Genomic DNA, 24224 nt, shown 5'->3' with positions numbered 1-24224 from the left:
CTGACCCCCTCCTTAGTTCTCCAAGAACTGAAAAATATCATTTCATGATCACTGTGCCCAAGACAGACTCCAGCCACCACACCACCCACAAGTCCTTCTCTGTTCACAAACAACAGGTCCAGCGGGGCAGCTTCTCTAGCTGGCTACGTCATGAGCTGTGTCAAAAGTTATCTTTCACACACTCCAGGAACATCCTAGAAGGTTTTCTGCTGTATTGTATTTCCAGCAGACAACTGGTAAGTGGAATTCCCCCAGGAGAACAAGGGCTAGAGATTATGAGACTTCTCCCAGCTGCTTGTTCAATTGTTCAAGTGCGATTCTTATTATTATCCCTACTTCCAAAAACTATTCAAGTAAGTAGGAACTGCACTAGCAACACTTGAATCTCTTATATAATAGTCAACTGCATTTGCTTTTGATGCAATCAAGTTTGGCCTAAAAAATATACTCTGTCTGATACACAGAAAATAATTGGAATAAGACAGACTAAACAGATTGCCAAAAACAATCTGCAAAAAGCCAGAAAGCTTTTATGAAGTCTGAGTAATGATACTGTCATTCTAACCTGTCTGGAAAATGACCAGAGGTAAAACGATAATATTTTTACCTTCTCTTGTCTATATTAGAACAAACCCCTCCTAAAATAAATGAACTTTAAAAAATGATATAAAAAGCATGAATATATAAATGTAGTAAATATTTTGGTACCATGTGCAGCACTGTGGCACTGCATGAATTTCACGTGGAATTTTACAGAGAAATCTACCCCCAAACCCACTTATTAATTAAACAAGGTTAAATGCAAGGGTGATTTCTGGTGCCAGTGATGAGGTCTGATGGGAGGCAGCCTGCGCTGTGGCTGGACGCCTTCTTCTCCAGTTGCCTGAGGACAACCTGCCTGAGCCCACCAGGTACCTTGTGGTGCATGGACTTTCCTAGAGGTTTCAGTGGAAGAAAGTCAACCAAGCTCAATCGAACAAGATGGGCACCGAGTGCCCTGGCCCTGGCCAATATCAGGGGAATAATCTTAGTAACATGCTCGTGGTGGTGGTATGATTAATGCCGCCCTGCACATCTAGTGTGTCTTTCATTCCAATACAATCGCAATGACATTTCTATTAAACTATAACCTGCACCTCTCCCTTATAGCACATGAAAGCGCTGTCAGGTTCCCATTACTACCTCAATTTCCTCTTTTTCCAGTTTCCCACCTCTTTCTGCTGCCTGCGTTCTCTGAATTGCCCCAGCGCAAACCCACCAATTTTTCCTGTGTTTTTTCAGTCCTTCACCATGTTGCAGCCCCCCCCAGCTCAGCCCTGCCATCTTCTGCAGAGCTGACGAGTTCACAGGATTCAAAGGTGTGATTTCAGGCCAATAATCATCAACTGCTGATAGCCTTTGCTTATTGAGACTTGTTATTTTGTTTAAGTACACGTGGAACAGAAAAGATCATGGATAACAGAGCAGCAGCATAACCCAGCATGCTTCATGACTCACTATTAGCCTATGAATAAATTCTCAAGGAACAGACCTATCAAGAAAAGAAGAGGTGCCCAATATTATCTGACTTTTCCTCAGCAGTACCACAGGTGATGCTCAATACGGCAAAGAAAGTCTCAGTAAATACTGCATATGACGACGGTGATTTTAATGCAGAATAAATTAGTTGAATACGAAGAATTTTCATTTACTTTCATTAGGAGCAGAAGAAGAAAGCAATACATCAAAAGGAGTGGAAGTGTCAGTGTTTAAAAGTTCTATACTCACATCACTGCTCTCAGACCTTTCTCGCAGAGCTCCTTTTCTTCTTTCCTTTAGTACCTTGCCCTCCCCTCTCCCTCCCCTTTCTACAGGTGCCCACACACGCATATACACACCCACTCTCCAGCCATCTCTGAGCATAAAATTACTGCCTTTTCTCCCTGCCTCCCTGCAGAGGAAAAACAAGTTGTGACATCTTCAGCTCCGGCAAATCCTAGTCCACTCAGTTTTCTCCCAGTCCTGCACTCAGCCTCTGAAGATGGGACCCTCTTCTCCCCCCGCCACCTACTCACCCCCTGAGATCGATAGCCGAGACCTGGCAAAACTCCTGAGCTCCAGTCACCAAGAATATTGTCTAGCTCCTGTACACTGTCCTCGCTTATCTGGGCATGGTGGAGGAGCGGTGTTTAGGGGAGCCTGGCTCTGCTGCCGCGGCACTGCTCCCCTGTGGCATCCACTGGATGAGGAGATGAGCAGAAGAAGCGAGTGCTGCCTGGGCAACCCCCTGCTGCTGCACGCACAGAGCCTACGGAGCCGCACTGCATCTCCGCCTCCCCTCACCCACTCAGAATAAATATCGCACTTATGTGACTGCTGAGGGGAGAAGACTTTTGTGGGGCGGAGAGAGGAAAGGCTGCATGAAATTTTCCAGGGGGTTCTCGCTTTTCATCAGGATGAACTTCGTCCCCGCCTACTGGTTTGAAAAGTCCCCCTTATGTTATTGAGAAATTTTCATTACAGGTTTTTAAACAAACAAGCCATTTTTTTAAATGTCAGAATCATCAATTACAAAGAGGCAGTTGCATAAGTGCGGGAATAAACTTTGCTCTTCTTAAAAAGGCTATGTGAACAGGGTCAGATGAGAGGTGCATCCATGCTAATATCCTGATTGCAGCAACAGACACTGAAAGATGCTTTGGAAGTGAACTCATAACAAAATTGCCTGAAATGTCTCTGTAACCTCCATTACTTAAAGGTTCACAAAGCTCCTGGAATATGATTTATACGCCTGGAAATGCTTCTTCATCTCTAACGCAACTCTGGATAATTTTACTTTATGCCATGCATCAAATGAAAAACAGAACACTGACAAAAAATTGATCTATGTGTGATTAAGCACACATTACTGTTTTAATGTGGACTTCACAATTGGACATATACAGTAGTCAGCCTAAACATCTTAAGCTGAATCCATTAGGCTTCTCTTCACTAACATTTGTATTAGTTATGATGGGAGTTACTAACTGCAATAATTATTGGACTTCACGGAGTTGTAAAATGACTCTTGGATGGGAAAATTCAGGGATGTTAACTAATTTGTTCAAGTAAAATGCTTGCTAACTGTCAAGAAGATATTTCCCATTCTAAATATAATTGTATCTTAAAACCCATTACTTAATTAATTCTTACATTTTCAAAGGGTTTAAAATTTGCTTTAAATTTTTAGCTTTAAAATTTATGCTCAAAGACTAGTTAAAGGTAAATGAAGAGCTGAATTTCTGAACTCTCAGCTTTTAACATACATATAGATTGTATTTGGTCGCACAAATATGGAGGCAGAGGTGATTATGCATTTTTGATCTATTTAATTTTTAATACAAAATGAACAAAAGTCTGAAACTCAGCTAAATGTTTACTTTTTGTTTTGATAAGTGAATGGTATAATAAAGTCCTATATGACAAAACAACAATATTAAAAGAAAATCAAAGATGGCATGGCTGATGATGTTGAAAAGTATAGGTCTCGATTATTAATTTTATTACTGCAATATGAGGTTCTCACTTTTCCTGTCATCTCTTTCTATAGAAAGAAGCTCTTTCCCTCCTTCAAGATCATTCTTCTTGTTAAGCAATAAGATGTTATTTATTGAATAAAATGGTACATGAGAAGATGATGACTATTATTTTCAATGTATATTTTTGTCTGTTCATACAAATAGCCAAATCATGCGAGATAGATGTTAATTACATTTGATAGGAGAAAAGTTATTTCTGCAACTGCAGCATTTTTGGCAGCCACTGAGTTCATTGCACACTGCTTACTCAACTGGCAACTTGCAAAACTTACGAAAATTGTCCTAATAAATGTGAGGATTATGACAATATATTTATCATCTCCTGGCCTATGTTAAATATCCTAATAGCTGTATCTGCAGATTTCGCGTGGTGGAGTTCAGATCGAAGAATGAATTTGTGGGCTTCTGAGACTTGTCATACACACTGGTTTGTTGTATGAAGGATAAAATGGGATAAAAGTATCTTAGTATGTGGTAGTAGACAGAAAAAATCATTTAACATCTCTTCTGCCTTTATATTTTGCATACTGCCATATGCATGACATAGTTTTAGCATCCTTGTCTATGCCATTGACCTTTGTGGCCATGTTTTCCATGGAGTCAGACCTTGAATTAATAGGAAAGTGAGGCTGCACATACTTGAACAGTTTGTTTTTCAAATACTCTCTCTGCTTTTTCACCTTTACTCTTTTATATTTTACTTTACCATATTTCTTGATTTCTGTATTATCTCATCCTCTGCTAAAGTTACTGCAACTTTGAGCACCAGAGGATCTTCATTTACTCTTGCTACAGAGACCTAGGCTGGTGGCTTAGATTGAACAGGGTGTGTACGGATTGTGTATATGGTTCGTGTTCCATTTGTCCATAAGGGACAGGATTGTTTATATTATCATAGATCGTATCTGCGCTATGTCCTCTCTTCCCACCGAATTGCTTCACCTTTGGTTTCTGTGTTAAATAAAAACATAGCTGCAGAGAAAATCTGGTCAAAGGTGAAGCAGGGAGATAAAAAGACAGTAAGTGCTGTACATGTGGAATCTGGCGTGGCTGGACACCTTCGGAACTCAGCCATCTCTAACCAAGCATGTTCTGCTTTCTACAGTTGGTGCTGGAAGAGTTGCTCTAATGCCTTAGCTATTAGAATTCACTTACTATCTATAAGCAGATCTGCTTATATATTCTTTCCTGCAGAAGACTATGTGGCACAGTTACAGATGTCAGGACTTCAACTGTTCACATGTCCAATACTTCACTGTTTCAAGTAACAAGCACATATTCTTAGGACTGATAAACATAGATCAAAATATAATGTCACCAAATGTGAATTTCTATCAAAATGAAATATGCCATAAACCATGCATACGATGAGTTTTCGCCTGTGTATAAATATGGATTTTATCAAAGCAAAATGAAAGATTGCTGTTCTTTTGAGATTTCTGCTGCATTTCTGTGTATTATCTGGACTTGAAAAAAATGAGTTTTCTGAAGGAGAGTCACTATAGGAAGGAAAACAAGTTAAATATATTATTCAGTCCTATTATTGGTATATATTTTAGAGCCACCAATAATATCCGAACCAAAATATTATAAGTGCTGGAGATGAAAATGAATTTATAATCACCAGTATACAGCTGAACTCGACCTTTAGACTTACAATGTTGTTGTTTGAATAGTGAAATTAAGCCTATTAAGTTTAAAAGGGTTTTTGCCATTTCTTTTAAGTGTTCATAAAACCACAAGGTTGAGCTTTGAATTAGGCTAGGGGAAACAAATACCCTTAAAATTGTCAGAAAAGGGTTATGATTACAGTAATGAATCAATCACTGCTTGCTGTAATAGACGATAAGGAAAACCAAAATCTATTAACACACTCCTCTTAAGGCATTGCAGGAGGAATGTGGTTGTTTAAGCAGGCGTCTAATGTTATTTACAACAGCCTTGGGTGTTTGAGACGTTCATATGGGACTTGCAGGTACACCACAGGACTTACAAGAGACTGCTGCCTGGAAGGGCAGGAGGAGGCTAGGTGGGACCTCTGGCACTTTTAATGGCACTGGGCATGTATGTTTATGCAACTGAATTGGAGCCCAAAATGTTGGCAGACTCAGTTCTCTGCTGGAGGCAACCGTTCCCTCCTTATTGACACCGTACTTGGGGATCTACATTCCTTAATGTGATGCTTTGAACCACCTCGAGCCTAAAGCTTGAGATAGAAGATTCCCAAAATTTCTAAATTATGGCAAACTTTAGGGCTAAAACCCGAGATACGACTCAGAGATCACTGAATCCCATTTGTACTAGTAATGCAGAAACAGAATCATCCCATGAAGTGAGACAGTGTGTGAAGACAAGAAGTTCCTAAGATTTATTTTTTTTCTAATTATTCCTGTGACTTAAAGAATTTACCGTCCATTTTCAGAAGCATTTTGAAATCCAGGTTAGACGCTCTGCTGTCATTGCTCTTCCAGTGTGTATAAATAATTTTAATTGAAGACTTCAAGGGAATAGCCAAATGACAGGGCTAAGAAGAATCAATAGTTCTCTTTGTACCTCGAGGAATATTTATGCAAAGTGGAATGGTTTTAAAATTAAAGATTTGTATGTGGCACTTAGTGAACGCTCAGTAGCTTGATAGATAGACAACATGGACTCAAGCTCTAACTCTGTATTGGGCAGAACAGATAGTGACATGGATTTTCTGCACCTCCGGGAGAATACAAGGCCACTGAATATCACACCAGCCAACCAGAGAAATCTGACAAGATGCACACAAAGACCTTGGACACAGACAGTAACAGCTTGTGGTATACAAAATATGGATACAAATTTTTCAGTCTAGGCTCATCTCTGTTCTGGTTATCATTCAATGAGTACCTTACAATCTAGTGAGTACCAAAAGAATACAAATGTGAAGAAAACACTAAAACAGGAACCTCATGAAGATTAGAATTCAGTAACTTTTTGACAGAAGTAGACACTTTTCCCAGGTCTATGGTTAATGTGAAAAGCAATTTACAGATATTACTGCGACCACTGTAGCAAGTTTGTTTTATACGAAAGCAACAAAGGCAACAACAAAAATATAATGGAAAATTAATATTAGAAAAATGGCACAAACACTAACAATCTCTAGCAACCTAAGTGCTTTCTCCTGGTCTATCTATTTACTTGCAGAGTTCAATGCATTGGCTACTTTAAAATAGGAAAGAAAGGAGGACTGAAAAAGAATATCTTTCTGCTATCAAATTCTTCATTGCTATTAATATTCCTAAAATGCAAGTATTATTTTTACTGTCACCATCAAGCATTCAAACCCACAAGACGTATCCCTTCCCTGAGATAAAGTGACAGCCTCAATATGTGATATCTAATAAACAGTAAAACTAGCGTTTTTTCTATGCTTTCGGTTTGAAACCTCTCAAGTATAATGTGGTCATACTTCAGAGCTTCCCTGTGCAACTAGGGGAATAGAAACTTTTATCTTTTAAAATTTGGACTAAGATTCACATTTAGCCCTCTTTAAAAACGAGTTGCTCTTTAAAGAATTCTGGCTATACAGAGATTCAGGATAAAATTGTGAGGACTAGCAACACTGCATCAGTCTACCTTGGGAAGATTCTCAAGTCAGGGTTAATTTTACCCATATGCTTTTTGAACAATTTTGGCATTAGTTACATGAGAAATGCAAGCTTTTATGGTGTGAAATATAATGTGGATTGAACGAAGTAGAATGCTGTGTACTGCACAAAGAAAAACGAATCAAGTGCAGCCCCTAGATGGCCATTTGTCTCAGCTATGAACTAGCAGAGCATCCATTAGCTCCATCCTCAGGTAGGGTGTAAAGACCACAGCATTCACATTGCAGTTCCAGTCTTAATGTCGTCTCAATCTCCTCTCCTTGAAAAGCCAAATTAAATTGTGAAATGAAAGAAGACTGGTTTTAGAAATCCATGTTGAGGTTTTACCAAATGGTTACTCTGGGTTTGGCTCACAAAAAGGAAAATGTAACCAGTATCACTGGTGAAAGGAACTGTAGGTGTCATGGCTGAATAGAGAATGCAATGACTTTGGTTGTACGTAATGCCAATATACTGTTTCTGCTGTGCTTTGCACTGTTTCCTCCGCTGCCTGTGCTGGAGGGAGTAGGAACACAAACAGTAAACATAGCACAGGTCCACACCAACTGGCCTAACACGGATGGGAGAAATTCTCGCTCTCGATGGTGACTGAAATATTTTTTGTTATTGCTGTTAGTTACTTTCCATTCATTTTCCTTCTCTTAACTCCATGGGATTAATAGCAACATCTATGTTGAGAGTGGAGCAGCATACATAAAACCAGCTTGTGCTATCAACCTCCCATAGTACCCTTGCTTTGTTTGGAAGATAGGATGGTCCATCTGAACCGGCAGTGGTCTTTTGTCTCCCCATTTCAGCCTAGCTAAGGCCAAAGAGCTCTCTCTCTACATTTATGACTTTGTAGATCAACAAGTGCGCAGTCTCTCCAACTTGCTTACATTTAGAGTAACCTCAGACTCTTGAAAAATTCATCACGTATAGAAGATTGCTGTTATGGGTCTTGACGGTAGGCCCATGGATAGCAGGAATGCCACAGGTCACTTCCAGTATTTCTAACAGCTGGCTCATTCCCTTTGCCGATCTCTCAGGTGCAGCAGAAATTCCAAGTGGTAGATGTGGGACTGATCTCTAGACTCTAGATCTCTAGTCTCTAGGCTTCATCCTAATACGCTTACCTAGAAGTGGTAGATGTCTACTCATATGGTAGGTATAGACATCTGTCTTGTAGACATCTGTCTTGTAGACATCTATATGTGTTAGCTGAACCTTACATTTATGAATTTTTATCTCTATAACAGATTAACTAATACAGTGAAGCTACCATTCCTGAGAGAATAGAATCTAAAAAAGCCCAAGTCTGCATTGTTTACAGATGATTTAGCATCTTGGAGCTGGCCAAGTTTATGCTTGGCTGATGAAATTAAAGAGCATGTTTCCCATTTCTTGATTCACACTGTTGAGCTGTGACAATTCATCACAGATGTACATATGCTTCTGGAAAGTCCAACCTGCAATGACCATAGCTATTCATCACTCAGAAGGGTCATCAACGGACTCAATTAGTCACTTGTACACCATGTCTTTAAGCTGTTTCCTGGAAACTTTCATAAAAGGAACCGGACCTTTCTGCAATGTGCAGAGTGAGAATCTTTTCCGAGCTTGATTATGTGGGAGTGTTTCAGTTTACCTAGTCTATTGAATAACCTTGAGAATCGTAGGAAAGCTTTTGCCTTTGCAGGTTGAGCTTTTATCTGACTCAGCCGCAGGCCTAAATCTTTGTTTGCCTTAGAACAGCGGTCATTCAAAATCACTCACTGTATGAAAAGCTTTTCATGTAGATGCAGTCTTTTACCAATGACGTTCGCTCAGCATTTTAATGGGATGCAGGGGCCTCTTAAATGCAGACAGTTTTCCATTGGCAGCGTGAGGCTTCAGACAAGACAAAGCAATGTAACCTCTCAGGAAAGAATGTGGTATCAGCTCCCAGGCTGTCTTGAGGTAGACAGAGATGCTGTGGAGTGTAATGTTCATATCCAGCAGCTTGATTGTGCTTCAAATGCTAAAACATGTCCTAGAAAGGCATTTGCAGTATTATTAACAGCCATTAGCTCACAGATGCTAGATTTACACGGGGGCATAATAACCCTTAGGAATTCTGAAACATCTGGCAAATGGGATCAGGAGTGTAATTTTGGCTGTTTTTGACTCATCCACTGAGAGTGGTTCCTCTGAGTCTGCTCGTGAGGTTTGTTGTGGGTCTGGGACAATTATAGCTACCTCTTACTGCCCGGCACGGGGCACTGAGTGGTGGTGTTAGATCACCAGGACCTCACATATCTCTTGTTGCGTCTCAGAGCAGTCAGTCTGCCTCACTGCTTTAATTATTTCATAGCATCACAGCAATGCCAAGTCACTGCCAGGCAGCTGCTTGCATGTTCCAAGGGACAAAATCTGAAATTGTTTCATTTTGAAACCCGAAGGTGAAATCACTACGTTGTGATCATGTTAAAGGTGTGATGTTAACATCTTACATAGAGTCACCCTTCTTTTTGAATAGCATTTGTATCTGACCCCTAAATTAGATTTTGGGTGGAGAAGTAAATCAAAGTTACAATATTAGTTTTCTATGAGGTTGTTTCTTCAACAATTAGGATAAAGTACAGCACTGGTGCCTTCAGCCTGTGGCCAAGGTCAGGTAAGATGGAGATGGTGCCGTCTCTTCTTTTTTTTCCCCTGCATCTCATGCAGGTCTAAAACACCAGGATTTTATTTACCACTTGGCCAAAAAAAGGATCAGCCTTGCAAGGGAAAGGGTCCAGAGGTGTATTACAGCTGGGAGCACCGGCACCTGTGGTTATCCCTTACACCCAGGCTGCTTCGCAGATCATAGTGCCACTGTCCTCAAGTTTTCTACTATGATGCTCTATTGCCACAGTATGATATTTTGATCATTTATCAAAGCCTGCTATGACTGTGATCATAGCTGGAGTGCACATAAATTGCACAACACCACACAGTTCATGTCAAAATAATAAATAAAATCTATTTTAAAAGCTCTATTCATCATCCAGTGATGCCTACCTAACAAAAAAAAAAAAAAAGGTACATATGTAATTTCAAATAGTTTTGAAACATAAGATTTTAACAGCTTTATGAACAAAATGCTACTGATGGAACCTGGGAGACTTTCCTATCTCCAGTTGTTTAGATCGTAAAATGGCTGAATAGGGAGAGAAATCCTACTTCAGGAAGTGTGAAAAGGATTGGATATCAGGAAATAGAAGCATATTGCTGAACAGTACTCCTATAAATATTCTGACCGTAAACATCTTTTTTCATTTTACCATTATCATATTTAGCAATCACTTCAAATGTTCATAGAAACCATGTTAGATGCCACAATTGGAGATTCTCCAATTACTTTACGTTGGAACTCTGTCACTCTTTGCAAAAATGAAGACATTTGAGGCCAGAATTCATTCTGAGATGTAATTTTGTACATATTGGGCTCAAATAATTATAGAGTGATTTATATATTTGAATGTACATTTCTGTCTTGCATTCTTAATATAGTTTAATTAATTACCTTGGGAAAAAAAAATTACTTATTTCTATGTATCTTAAAGCACTTTTTTTCCCTATATATTCCCATCACTTGTAACTACAATAATCACCATCAACAGTATTATGACACCCATATTGAATTTCAACATGAGAATTTAAGTATTTTGCAAGGATACTCTCTTTTCCAGAGAAAAGAACTCCATATGAAATTCACCAATAACCAGCCCACACTTCCAGCAGATTAGCATGTAACTATATTTGGGTGCTAAACCACGACAAGCAAGAAAAACCTCTCATGCAGAGTATACGGTAATATGAAAATATTAGGAAAAATTAAGTTCATGTTACTAAAATCTCCTGAACTTCAGGAAGTCTGTTGTACCCTTTGTTCACTTAATCAGCTAATTTAATTTTGTCTTTGGGAGCCAAATTGCATTAAGTTAAAATGGCAAAAAGAATTGAGAATTAAAAAGCTGTTAGACTAATTTTCTTAGAAAACCATTGGCAACAATCTATATTCTACTTCTTTCTTACATTTTACTTCTTTATATAAATTATCTGTTTATCTATTTGGCATCAGAAACATCATGCCAGCTGTAATATAAGTGTTGAGGCAAATTGTGGTGTTTTAAAAATAATGCTTTTCACAACCTTCACACTTCCTACTTGCAAAGTCCTGGAGAGTCCTACAGAATAAACTAGAGTTCAGGGTGATTTATTCTGACATACGGCAGTCCAGATAATTTCTCTGCTACAACAAAAGAAGGATGAAAGGAAATTTCTAGAAGAATCACTTGGAACTATTTCACCCACATTACTGGTGCCTGTTTATGTGTCTGCCTTCTAACACACGAAAAAGATCCTGCTCTGCTGCTGTGGTCCATTCACAGGGACCTGCCGCAGGCTAGGAAATTCTCTAATCTTCACAGTGACTCTGGCCACCATAAACTTGGCTTTCTGCAGAGACAACATAAATCCCAAACTAGAATTTCTTCTATAAAGTCTTGGTGAGAAATCGAGGGAAAAATTATGCCAATGTCCCAGTACCAATGTGCAGTTTGACTTTTATCTGAGGAGCAAGGACTGCTGGGGAGAGACAGTGCACAGCGACAGGGCTGCATGAACACAGGAACACTGGTAATCAGTTGCACCAGTGGAAATCTCAATTGGATCTAAAGGACAAAAATCTTCACCATGAGACTGGTTAAGTATTGGGACAGGAGCCCACAGAGGCTGAGGGACATTTGTCCTATAAGATTCTCTAAAGTCCCATGGACGAAGCCCTGAGCAACCTGATCCAACCATGAAGTTAGCCCTGCTTTGAGCAAGAGGTTGGTGACTGGAGGTCCCTGACTACTGAAATTATTCTATTATTCTCCGATTGTCTTCTACAGGAGATGATATCTGGTTTGGAACCTGACTTCATCTTCCTCCAAAAATGTTTCATCCATATGTAGACCTGATGTGACCCTCCAAACATTAACGACAGTGGTTTGCAATCTTTATCAATCTGTGGACGTGAAAATATTTCCAGTGGTGGTCCAGATCTTAAAAGCAGCTTTGAATCTCTGCAGAAGTTTCTTTTATTTAGTTAGTTTTCACAGATTCTTTATCAGTAGGCCACAGATGCCTACACGGCCATATGCCACTCTGAAAACTCTCATTTTGATGGTTCTAATGAGAACAATGTTAGATCAAACTTGACTGTGATTATTTTGCAAAATGATTCTTCTAAAGAAATAAATTCGCACTTAGTAGTCTGTACTGTCTCTGTGCATCTCTTTTTTTCCGTGCACAGACTCCCCTTGAATAAACAGCCTATGAACCAAAGAACATCACATCCCATTTTTATGTAGGAGAATGTAGAGATCTTTTCTCCCTTGAAATATTGTGAGGGAAAAAAAAAAGCTACTTGGCATTATTAGAAAGAAAAATTACAAGAAAGTTTTATCTAAGAAGTTTCTGTTACAGAGCAGATGTAGTGTGCATTAAAACAGAAGTAACATGGAAAAATAGAAGCGTTCACAGAGAGAGACTCAAAACCTACGTCTCATTCTACTTCTCACACAAAAGAACAGAGGAACCATCTTAATTACCTGTTTCCATTTTCCCATCTTGTGCTGCAGGCCCATCAGGAATTACACTCTTCACCTGGAGAAACTCATCCGGCTCATCCCCACCAATGATGGTAAATCCAAAACCCATGTTGCTTTTCTTAAGAGTTGTGCTGAGGAAAGTCCCCTTCAGCTGTGATGCATCACGGGTGAAGAGTGGTTTTTCTACATCAGTCAACACAAACAAGAAAGACAAAAGTTCTGATCTAATCACAACACAGCGGGAACAGCAGATAACAACATTGGCTGACAGCAGGTGACAGTGTATGAAAACCAAGGAAATAAAGAGTGCAGGCATTCCAGGAAAAAAATTGTGAGTTCTTGTATTAATACAAAGCTTAAAATCTATTTCTTATCTATGGCAAATCAGCCATAAGGGGGGAGCTATAAATATTCTTTCATATCAGAAATACATTTAGAAGTGGTGATTGTGTGGCTAACATAATTGCAACAATAAAAATGATCTGTGAGGTAATTTAAAAACTTCGTTCCTCAGCTATAAATTCAGCTTTGTCTACAAAGTACTACATTCTCCATAGTTTCCTTCCCACCTCCAATAAGGAAAACATCCCCTGAATATCTTATTCCATTTGATAACAAGCAGTGCTAAATATTAGGTGAGCTTTTCTCTCCAAACACGTGGGGTTTTGGCATCCAACAAGTGACCCACAAAACGGCTGTGCAACCTCCGCGTCCCCTCTCCGCATGCCTCGGTGAGCAGTGTGGGTGCAGGGCCTCCCCATGCTTCTCTCCCGCGCTGCGCTTGGTGAGGAAGGGTGGGAGGAAGGTGCAAAGGTTGTGACTTCAACTGCTGTCGCTACGCCCGCAGCGGTGGGACTGGGCTGGCCGGCAGCAGAGGACATACCGTGCAGCCTGCGCGTCCCGGCGGGGTCGCGCCAGCACTGGGAGAGGTCATTCACGCTGCGGGACCTCTTGGGAGCGGGGCGCGGGTGGGCGAGTTTGAGTCTAGGTAAGGTTGATGAGGCGCTTTCTACTGTTACAAAGGAGAACAAGCCTCATTCTCTGGCTGTAACCTTACGTTAAAGATTATTCGTCTCTACCAATACTGTTTGCTGCTTATACAGCTCATTTTAAGCACATTAATTTTTACGTTACCAAGAGGCTGTATTCTTGTAAACTCCTATAACACAGTGCTTGAGGCTTTTAACTTAATTGATGCTTGCTAGATGAGCTAGCTTAGAAACATACCAAACATCAATTAACGGTAATTTAGAGAAAGTACAATTAATTATTTCAGTGTTGCCAACCTCACATGCTCAAGAGAGAGGCGTACATTCCCAAGAATAGAATTTATGATTTTATTTAGAAATTTACTTTGGGGCTCTTATTGTGCTTTCTGTTTCTCAGTCTTCAGGAAACACCAGGGTCAACTTTTCTGTCTTTTCTCTAAGCTTCTGATGGTTAGAGTATTTTTGGTGGCTTAGGAGTCCCGCAATCCTGGAAGCTCAGACATTTAGGTAAGAAAAATGCTAGGAGATAGCCGATAACATTGTGAGATTTGGCAACACTATTGTTTTAATCAGACTATGACAAAACCATTGCCGCATAAACAGGAGAGCAGGATCTTTCATCTTAACTAAGAGAGCTGACACGGTACTGTACCTCGGAAACCTTGGGCCTGCATAGGCTTTGTTCCAAGTTCTGCGTTGGGCATGTTATGCTGCTGTAGCTTCCTTTTTGCTTCTAGGACAGGGTTTTCAAATTGTGTTCTTCTATTTATGTGGCTGGAAAAAATTTGGTTTTGATTAAAAAATTGGGTTCAGTTGGGGAAAATGATCATTTTCACAGTAGGAGGATGCTGTATGTGACTTAGGGGTGTGTGGTTAGATACCGAAAACGTTATGAAACCCTTATGAGCATGTATGTCCCTTATACTCCATACAAGTTTGCTGGGGATGAGAAATGCACAATCGTGCATTGCTTAATGAACAGCACTGAGAAGTGTCCCATCATTTCAGTATGCTGAACTCTGCTACAGAGAAATGGTTTTGATCTATGGGACTACATATTAAATAGGAGTACCGCTGAAGCATGCCACAACAACAGTTTTTCATGTCTTTAATGCAAGCATTGTTCTGTGCATGATTCAAAGGATCTGAACCAGTTTTGTGCATTATTATTGATTAGCTGTAAGTGAAATTACTTAATCACTTACAGAAAAGGTAAAGCCTAGGACACAGTGCTTTTATTATTGCAGCGTAGAAATAAATCTAACATAGGAAATAAACCGAAGATGATTTCTTTTTAATTCTACAGTATATATCTTTTCAGCTGTTCAGAAAAATGGTATGTTGCAGAAACTAAGCCAGATGTTAGATTAGAACTACCTAGATAAATATTTGAAATATAAGAAAAGTTAATGTGCATATTTTTTTCTTGATGTTTTACATTTCCTAAAACAGGTCAGTAAGTACATCTCTGTCATTACACCACTAATTTTCTGTATTGTGTTTAGAACTACTGTCTTAACGACATACTTTCATCAACCTTTAATTTAAAGTATACATTTTATCAGTCCATGAGTAATCCTACAGTCCTGTTCTGGGATATGTTTCACATGTTTTCTGAAGAAGGCAAAACTAATTAGTAAGCTGCATTGAGCAACTCCGCAAGACAGGATCACGATAGGATCACAATTGAGCAAAGGGGGTTTGTGCTGCAACCGCTGTTCTGGGGAAATAAATACATATGTAGAGAAGGGCAAGTTTTCAATCATGTCACTTCTTATTTGTTCTCACTGTATTGAAACTTATTTGTTCTCACTGTATTGAAAATCCAATGCCAATCATGAGCTTTAAGCACTCGGAGAGGTGACCTGGGAACTTTTGAAACTCTGAGATCCTAAAAAGGCTAGAGTACTTTCAATTTATATTGAAATGGCCTTTTACGTCACATTAAGCACTTTGCAGGTCCCTTGGGATTCAGATCCTACCACTGCTTCAAAGAAAGTAAGTGGAATTGCCACTAAGAATTGAGATAGAGGGAAGGCTGCAAGTCCTATGGGAGTACAAAACACTTGGAAAATCAGGATTTAGCAGCCAGAGCTAATGCAATGAGATTTCCAGTCATGTAAAAGAATATTTGATTTAATGACAGGAAGTAAATGTGATAAATCCTGGAGTTGCTACTTTGTTACCATGGCTATAACTCATTCAAGTGGCTGCTAACTCATTCTTGTACTTTAAAATTTTGATTAATAGTTTTCTTGTAAATTTTAATCTATGCTGCAGACCAGTGAAGTCCCTTTCATTTCTTTCCCTCTCCGGACAGGCTGTTTAAGACTGCAGGCTTTCCTTTCCTAGGCTTTCGTTTCCTAGTTATAACATGCTGTAATTGTCAGGGTCTTCAGCACCTTTGTCTGTTGCAAACCTAGAAATGTACAATGGAAGGGAGGGAAACTTCACCATTTAAAAATGAAGACAAGACTTACATGCATTACATGTCCATAGGGCAACTATGAACTGCTAACATAAGCATGAAAAGGGTAATTTTTGTGCTACCACCTATCATGTGAGGTATTTCAATACTGTGAAGGAAATACTACTTTTGCCATTACACAAGGCTGTAATGAAACATCACATAGAATCATAGAATCATAGAATTAGTGAGGTTGGAAGGGACCTTTAAGTTCATCAAGTCCAACCGTTAACCTACCCTGATAAAAACACCACCACTTCTAAACCATGTCCCTAAGCACCTCATCTACCCTTTTCTTAAACACCTCCAGGGATGGTGAATCCACCACCTCTCTGGGCAGCCTATTCCAATGTTTAATAACCCTTTCAGTGAAATAGTACATAAATTTCCGATCACCCATGACCAAATAAAATCAACCCATAGAAAAGGTTTTACAGGAAAACCAGTGAAATAGAGAGTCTTCTGTGACATAAGACCAAAGGAGTTTTAGGTTTTTATTCAAGCAGAATTAATTCTGATATATAATTTCATTCTATAAGTACATTTGGAAGTAAAATACTAGAACGTATTAAAGATGTCAGGATTTCAGACTTGAAATCTGTAGGCTTCTTACAAGCAGAAGTGTGAAATTACAAAACACCTTCCAATAGCAGATATGGGGTAAAATATCTAGCTTGTTTTATGTTAGCATTTCATAAGGTTAAAACCTGGGTTGCTACACAGTGGGTTGAGTTAATTGCTTCAACATAGGGATCACGTCTTATTTTAGAGGCTCTAAAGTACCCTGCCCTGGTCTTCAGCTGCCCTTCCAGAAAAGCATGGGCTTCTCATCGCTTTTGTGCCATATTATGCACATTCATGGATATCCAAGAGCACACTGCAGATCTGCATTTAGGACCTTGCTCTATGCCTACTGTTATGCTGCAGTTACAGGGCACGTCTCAGTGCTGCAGGAGGCCTCTTGCAGACCTAAGTTACAACTTATATGTAGTTCTGTGACATAAAAAAAGATGGGATTTTACCTAATGTAGGATGCGTCCATGGCTCAAGGAACATTAATTCCTGTGGTACTCACATCACAGCTAGAATCTGTTATTCACTGTCTCTACAGATTCTAGGTAGAGTTCAAGTTGTGCTTTAGTCCATTTACACAGAAAGGTCTTCAGTAATGGCTACCTTGAAAATGACTTTTTTGTCCTAGTGGATCAGACAGGAAGACTAGCAGAGGTACTTGAAGCACCTCAAGGTGTTGGTGCAATCTTAGTAATTCTTAGCTCAAATCTATTCCCATATTTTGACTGGTTTATGGCAGTGTGCCATCTCCAAAGCACAATGTGAGAATTCCAACAAATTCAAACAACTCCATTAAACATTGTGTCCAAGATGAGTCAAAGAAAAGAAAATTATACTGATAATCAGTCATTTTTATCAATCAGTAACACTGGATTTATGCTCCTAGATGAGCCATGAAACACCTCCCTTTCATGCAATTTTAAGTACTATACAGCTTCATAGCTAAATCAGAAAAATTGCTACTGATGAGTTTACCTGAGAAAGAGGTTATTAAGCAAAGTAGTTCCCTTGAAAGGACATTCTAGCCTTTCATCTAGCTACTTCAACTGCATACAAAATAGGTATTACTAACCTAGGCCTTAACAAGGCAGGCCAAATGCGAGTTTTAGAGATGGTTACAAATAAGTGCTTTTGCGGTTAAAATAGATTTTGGATGTGATCCAAAAATATATTGCTCATTGCTCACAGTATCTAATTCAGCGAGCATTTCTATCTTCACTTTTCTTCCTTTGTTTTATACAATGCATATTAAATATAAAAGCCTAATCCAAAGAAGAGAATCCAACTAATTTCTCCTGGTGCCATTGTGACTGTACAGAAGAATCACACTGCCTTTTTGTCCTGGTTTGAGGTAAAACAGAACCAATTTTGTTCAGTAACTTCGCTTCTTAGCTGGGCCTCTTCTAACTACTGAAATTAACTGCATATTGTGCAGACAGTGTTCACTCTCTCAGAGTGATAAGACCGATGTTGATAGCTGATGCCCAGGCATGGGATGCAGAGAGGCTCCTGCTTACACTTATTGCCATAACCCCCACGGCCAACCAACTTTGTTATTTGCCCCGTTGGAGGGTCGGAAGCGGAAAAGCATAGTGGGGTCCCACCTGTAGGGAGGAGCGGACAGGACAGGTGACCCAAAACTGACCAACAGGGTATTCCATCCCATCTGCCTCATGCTCAGTATAAAAGCTGAGGGATCAAAGGGTCAGGGGCTCTTCCTTCAATGGCCGACGTCTGAGGAGGACTCTGTCTGCCTGTGATCCCAATCCTGACTCCAGATCCGGAATCCAGTTCCCGTCCGTCACTGAGTCCAGCCTGGGACTGCCCCAGTGCCAGCCGGTGATGTGATTGTCATCTCGGGAGCTTGATACGGTTTTGTATATATTTTTCATTATTTCTTTTTATTTTATTATTAATATTTCATTAAAGTAGTTTAGTTTCTTCTAAACTCGTAAGTCTCTTTTTCCTCCTCTGCCTCTCTCTTTGTAGAGGGGTAGAGGGGAGCATCTGTCGGTCCCGTCTGGGGTCCCTCGGGTCCCCAGTGGTGGATTTGGCCTAAACCACGACACTTTTGTTTGCTTTCTGTTCCCAGGAACCCTGAATTTCCCTCTGCAGAGAAGAAGGGGTGGTTGGTGCTAGTGTTAGCCTGCAGTGTGCTGAGTGGGGACAGCCCCTCAGAGGTAGGATTTGGCTTTGGTTTTGGGCTGCATTTAGCTGTGCAGTTGAAATAGCATCTCATGTGTCATGAGCAGGTACTATCACCACCAGCCATCCTGTAAGACATAGGCACCGTTCTGCTATCTAGTCAGCAAACGTGGCCAGGCTAAGTTGGTTTTGAGGTGGTGTTTCACGTCGGATGTGCTTAAGATAACTGAAACACATTCTTCGGAGGTTTATGGGCAGTAATGCCTAGTAGGCAGATTTTAGTTGATGGCCAAGATACGGAGCCCTGCCAAAATGTCAGCACATCTAAACATGTGCATCAGCAGGCATTCAACCTACCTCCTTTTCATAGCTACTTTAACTTAGCTACTAACTTTTGAAATTGTTGCTTGTAGCCCACCAAAGTAATTCTGAGGGTCGGGATGCCTAAAAGATAGACATTCTGATGCATAACTTGTTAGTGCCTAAGTCCTCTTTACGTTCACATTTTTCAATTACAGATATTTTATAATGACAAAAAGACCTGAAGTAAGTTTTTCTATTTGTGTAGTAACAGAATATTGTCAGAAATTGTAAGTTAAGGAGGTATACTTTTCCAGAATAAATACCTGTATGGCCAATTTAGCTGTTCTATTAAGAAGACCATGTCTGGCAATTGAGCTCTGTGTTGTAGTTAATCATCCTTAAAGAGGGAAATAAGCTTTTGGCAATTAGAATGCTGAAAGACCCCATGAACTCTAATAACCACATTCTCTGCATAGCCCTGCGCAGCTAAGTGCTGCTAGTTCTTAGTTTATAAATTAAGAGAAAATGGCATGAAAGTTAACCCACGTATAGCAAACACTTATCATTTATGTCAAACTGCTACACCTTACAAATGAAGCCTGGACCTGCATAACAAGGCAAATGAAAATTTTAATAGTGTCGCACACCTACGTTCATGCATGATTATGACAGGACGTTATACTGAGGACCTTATTTTTTAACAGAATTTCCAAATATGTTGTGATTAGTCTTTATTAACTTTGCTAGCAAGACCTTTGAGGTTTTCCTTTGTTTCTTTTTTAGCTTTTCCTCCGGTCTCGGAATATTGGAGCTGGGCACGGCTAGCCCTTGTAAGGTGAACCTGAATCTGTCTGCCTCATTGCTCACCCTTACAAGCTTCCCACAGGATACAAATATTTCAGCCAGCAAAGTACAAGCCCTTCTTTCACTGGCAGTTTTAAGGGCCTGCGTGTAAAGTTGGACTGGGCTTGAATGTGTGAAAGTTCCTAAACTAACTTTTCATGATTTAGCCAGCTTTATGACGTAATTAAGAGAGTTTATTGTAATCTGATTTTATCTAGTTAACAATGAACTCATCTGTCGAATACTGGTAGTAAAAAAGGTGTGACTGCCACTTTTCAGCATGAAAAATGGAAAGCAATCTTTGTTTCAAACTTATTGAGCTCAGACAGCCAATTAAAGTACAGCTACATTTTACTGACTATAAAAATCCTTATGAATTTAGCACTGCTGCAGTTTTAATGCCATCCTGTGAACATCCCTTCCACTTCTAAAAACCACCGAGCCTGCAGTAGGTTTGATATATCTTTCCACAAATCTTATCTGCGGTAGGATTAATAAATTTGGCACTAACAGCCTTAAAGTAGGTAATTGCATAACAACATCTGGGCCCGGTGCCTTGAGTCTGTTTACCTGGGGATGGACATGACATGGAGATTAATACTTGCTCCTTTTCTGACTCCGCAGCGAAGCGTGAGCCTCACCGGTGCCAGAATGCCTGGGGCTGCGCTAACAACAAAGAGGGGTCTCGGTAAGAGATTAACGCACAGAAATTGCACAACACCTGTTACTCGCCAAAATACACTCAAAACCACCGGGGCAGAAGACTTCCACCCAGCAGCTGCATAATTGCACGTGCAGAAAGCTTCAGGGGGGGTTAAGTACAAAGAGCTAGGAGAACTCCAGCTCCTAGCTACTTGGGGACATCATAAAAGAACTCGGGCATAAAGGGACAGGGTAATTTAATGGCGTTACACAGGGACTTCAAAAACTTACTTTTCTTTTTGCTCGAATCTGGACTGACTAAGCTGATTTGGGCTGAGCAGCGAAGCAGCTGGGGCTGCTGGCTCTCTTACCTGAGGGCAGGGAACAAGCTGGGGACAAAGCAGCAGAGCAGGTGCTCAAGCGTTTGGAAATTGGGACAGAAGGAGGGAGCAGGGCAGTGGCCAAACACTGTTTTCGTTTGTTCGTTTGCTTTGTAGGAGGGCTAGGGAAGGTGCATGGGCTTCCACAAGCTGCTGCTGTTACAGCAGTCAAGAAAAGGCAATCTTAATCTTCTAACCCTCCAGAAATCAGAGCTTATTTTTGAGTTCTCTGTCCAGCTCTACCCTGTGCACGTTAATAGTAGCATATCCTGGGGTCTGGAAAAGCTGCAGCCCCAGTATCTGTCCAGAGGGATCCTGCAGTCAAAGTGTTGGTATGGGTTTGAGAGACGATGGGAATGATGTGACGCACAAACTAAAATTTTCTATTTTGTATGAAACAACTGGAATAAATTTACTGCTTGAGAGCCAGGATTTGAAATTGAGATTTTAGGTCAGGGGCCATGTTCTCTAAAGATCTTTCTTCTTTAATAAAAGGAACTAACGGGTAGATCTTTCTCAGCCTTTCGAGGTGCTGGCTGCACGGTGACGGGGGGTGGCTCTCTCCCTCCTCCGCCCTATACTTTGTGGAGAGAGCAGAGCGAGAACTGACCGCTTGGAACATGTATCACAATTTTGAATCCAGATTCACTTTGCATAAGTCTCATTCACTGTGTTAAGCTAAAAAGCAGAGAAAATAATCTCTCTGATTTACTTCTGTTACGTAGGAACTGGCCAGAATAGGTTCTACGCAGTACTTAAAAAAAAAAAAAAAGCTTTCTGTTGCCCTTTGCATGGAAGAGTAAGAATCTTTTTTTCTTATTTCATTATTAAAATAAAATCTGAAAAAAATGAAAGCAAGGATTGTGCTGTGAAAATAGAAAATTATATTCTCTTATTTTCAGCTGCGCTTTAAGTACCAAATGAAACACAACATCCCCAAAATTTTATATGCAGCTTATAAATAACCTGCCTTCTGGTACAAACGGTGTAAACATCTGATTTGCAGCAAGAAAGGATTACCCAGAAAAGGATCTTAACTGAGCTAAAGTGATTATGCTTTGCTCTATTCATTGATTAACAAGATCTTTACCTCACTGCATATCCAAACCTTACATAGGAAATACAATATTTCTTTAATGAATATGATCTTTGTACAAGCATTATCTGGCATGATACCATGAAATCAGACCCTGGAGAAATAGAATGACTGGATGCCCGAGTCACTGATTTGAGACACACTGAATATATTTGGACACATTAGCCGTATTGATGACTAAGAACTCCTGGTATACCTTCAGTTTAACATGTCAAGCAATCGTCCCCATGCCTTGCCAGGCTAAGCACTGCAGAGGCTACTGATATTAGGTTGTGACATAGTAACAGCAACTTAATATTGAACTTGGGAACTTACTCAACATAATAAGTGCCATAAATGGGATCATCAATTTTCTCCCAGCCATATGGAAGCTCTGAAAAACAAAGAGTTATGTTTCTCAGTAAATGCAGTACAGACTGTTAAGATCTCTAGTAACAAAAAAACTGTGGATCTTCTCTGGGCGTTGAGGGAAATAACTTGATAGTGAAATTAGATACAGTGACCAAAGCAAATGCCAAATCTTGAACACACACCATAGCAGCCACAAGTAGTAGTAACTTGAAAATTGGCATGCAAACACAGATCGCAGTCTCTAGAACAACACATTTCAGTCGAACCACTTTATTGCTCCAAAAGCTGTGGCAGCCATTAAGTGTAGCACATCTTGTATGAGATCACTGTTGGACAAAGTGAGGGCATTCTGTTTTCCCAAATAGGTACCCGCAAAAAAAGTACTTTGCTTTTTCAGCTTTTTTTCTTTGCTAGGAATCCTGGAAAAGTTGGCCTTGACAGATCAAAGAGAGTTTTCCTTCTACCATGTGAGTACAGGAAGTATACCTAAATGTTCCTGAGAAGTTTGTACTATTTGTCTTACTGTGATGGCAATTCCACAGGCTCCAAAGGCATCCTGTTCCAAAGCTTAGTTATATATCAGGGACATCGGAAGTATACAGTAATACATGGAAGTACAAACCAAAACAAGATATTATAGCATCTTCTGGCATTAAAACTAATTACCTTTTGCAGAAATAGAGAAGATGTTTAGGTATTAACAATTAAAATGTTAAAAAAGTTAATTTAATTATCTTGAAAATCAATCTGTGTTCATGTACAAGCAAACTCTCATATACATATCCATGTACATCCATAAATACATATTTTATCATCACTCTCATTGAACACATAAAAATTATTATAATGCAAACAGAACTTCATCTTGTGTTTAAAAGGCACCAGATGGATGTGACAAGTATCTGTCTCAGTTGACATGAACAGAGTAGAAACCTCAGTGCCAGATGTGACCACTTTGATGGAGGAGGCTCACAAAAGGACGGGCATTGCCATCACGCACAGGTATTGATTTCTGTGCAGTTAAAGACTATGGCACAATATACAGGGAGTGGTACTGAGATTCTACGAGGAAATTTGATTCTGGAATTCCTTTATCAGATTTTTTTTCCTTTTCAAACTCAGTTGAGTACTGAACTGGACAGAGCAGAACTGATGTAGCTCATACTGAATGCAGTCATTAAACTGGCCATAAAGAAATACTTCTGGATGATTTGAGCTTTTGAGCTTTTTTTTTTTTCAGTGATAATGTGAATAGACAATTATTGGTATGCTGTAAAAGGCAAATAGGAAAGTAAAGCCTGACTGGCAATAGGGACATTAAAGAGTTAAAAAACAGTGTTAAGAAATTGCTTCACCTCTGCTTGTTACTTCTCATTTAAACACATCTGTGATATCTTATCCTTTCTTGAGTGGACCTGCTTAGACTGCTGCAGTCTTCATGTCACATTTCCCTCAGAGGATTTTCCTGCTCGACCCTTTCCAATAGTGCAATGAAGGACACAACCCTCTGCCAAAGGCTGGCAGATAAGGAACTTCACAAACTTGTAACTAAAAGCTCAAGGACTTCCTTAATGTAGATACTCAGTTTTTCATGTTATTCTTAGAATATTGTTAGCTTTGAAATCTTCACAAGTCTG

At 39.8% G+C, this 24224-nt stretch overlaps 1 protein-coding gene across 2 annotated transcripts in view; it reads right to left on the bottom strand.

Annotated features, from left to right (window-relative positions):
- MAGI2 (membrane associated guanylate kinase, WW and PDZ domain containing 2) overlaps window positions 1-24224 on the bottom strand; it is a gene marked incomplete at both ends in the record, with an annotated part of 783510 nt that overhangs the window by 141454 nt on the left and 617832 nt on the right. Inside the window, 4 exons of one of the 2 annotated variants that reach the window (XM_082498651.1) lie at window positions 12799-12981; window positions 13682-13810; window positions 14440-14561; window positions 22552-22609. In XM_082498651.1, the coding sequence (XP_082354777.1) occupies window positions 12799-12981; window positions 13682-13810; window positions 14440-14561; window positions 22552-22609 (492 nt within the window). The remainder of the gene's footprint in view (window positions 1-12798; window positions 12982-13681; window positions 13811-14439; window positions 14562-22551; window positions 22610-24224) is intronic. The other variant, XM_082498652.1, reaches the window with a different exon arrangement.

Source organism: Vanellus vanellus, assembly GCF_965231255.1.
Source record: "Vanellus vanellus genome assembly, chromosome: 1".
In the NCBI taxonomy this organism is placed as follows: domain Eukaryota; kingdom Metazoa; phylum Chordata; class Aves; order Charadriiformes; family Charadriidae; genus Vanellus; species Vanellus vanellus.
This window is presented reverse-complemented; position numbering and strand designations above follow the sequence as displayed.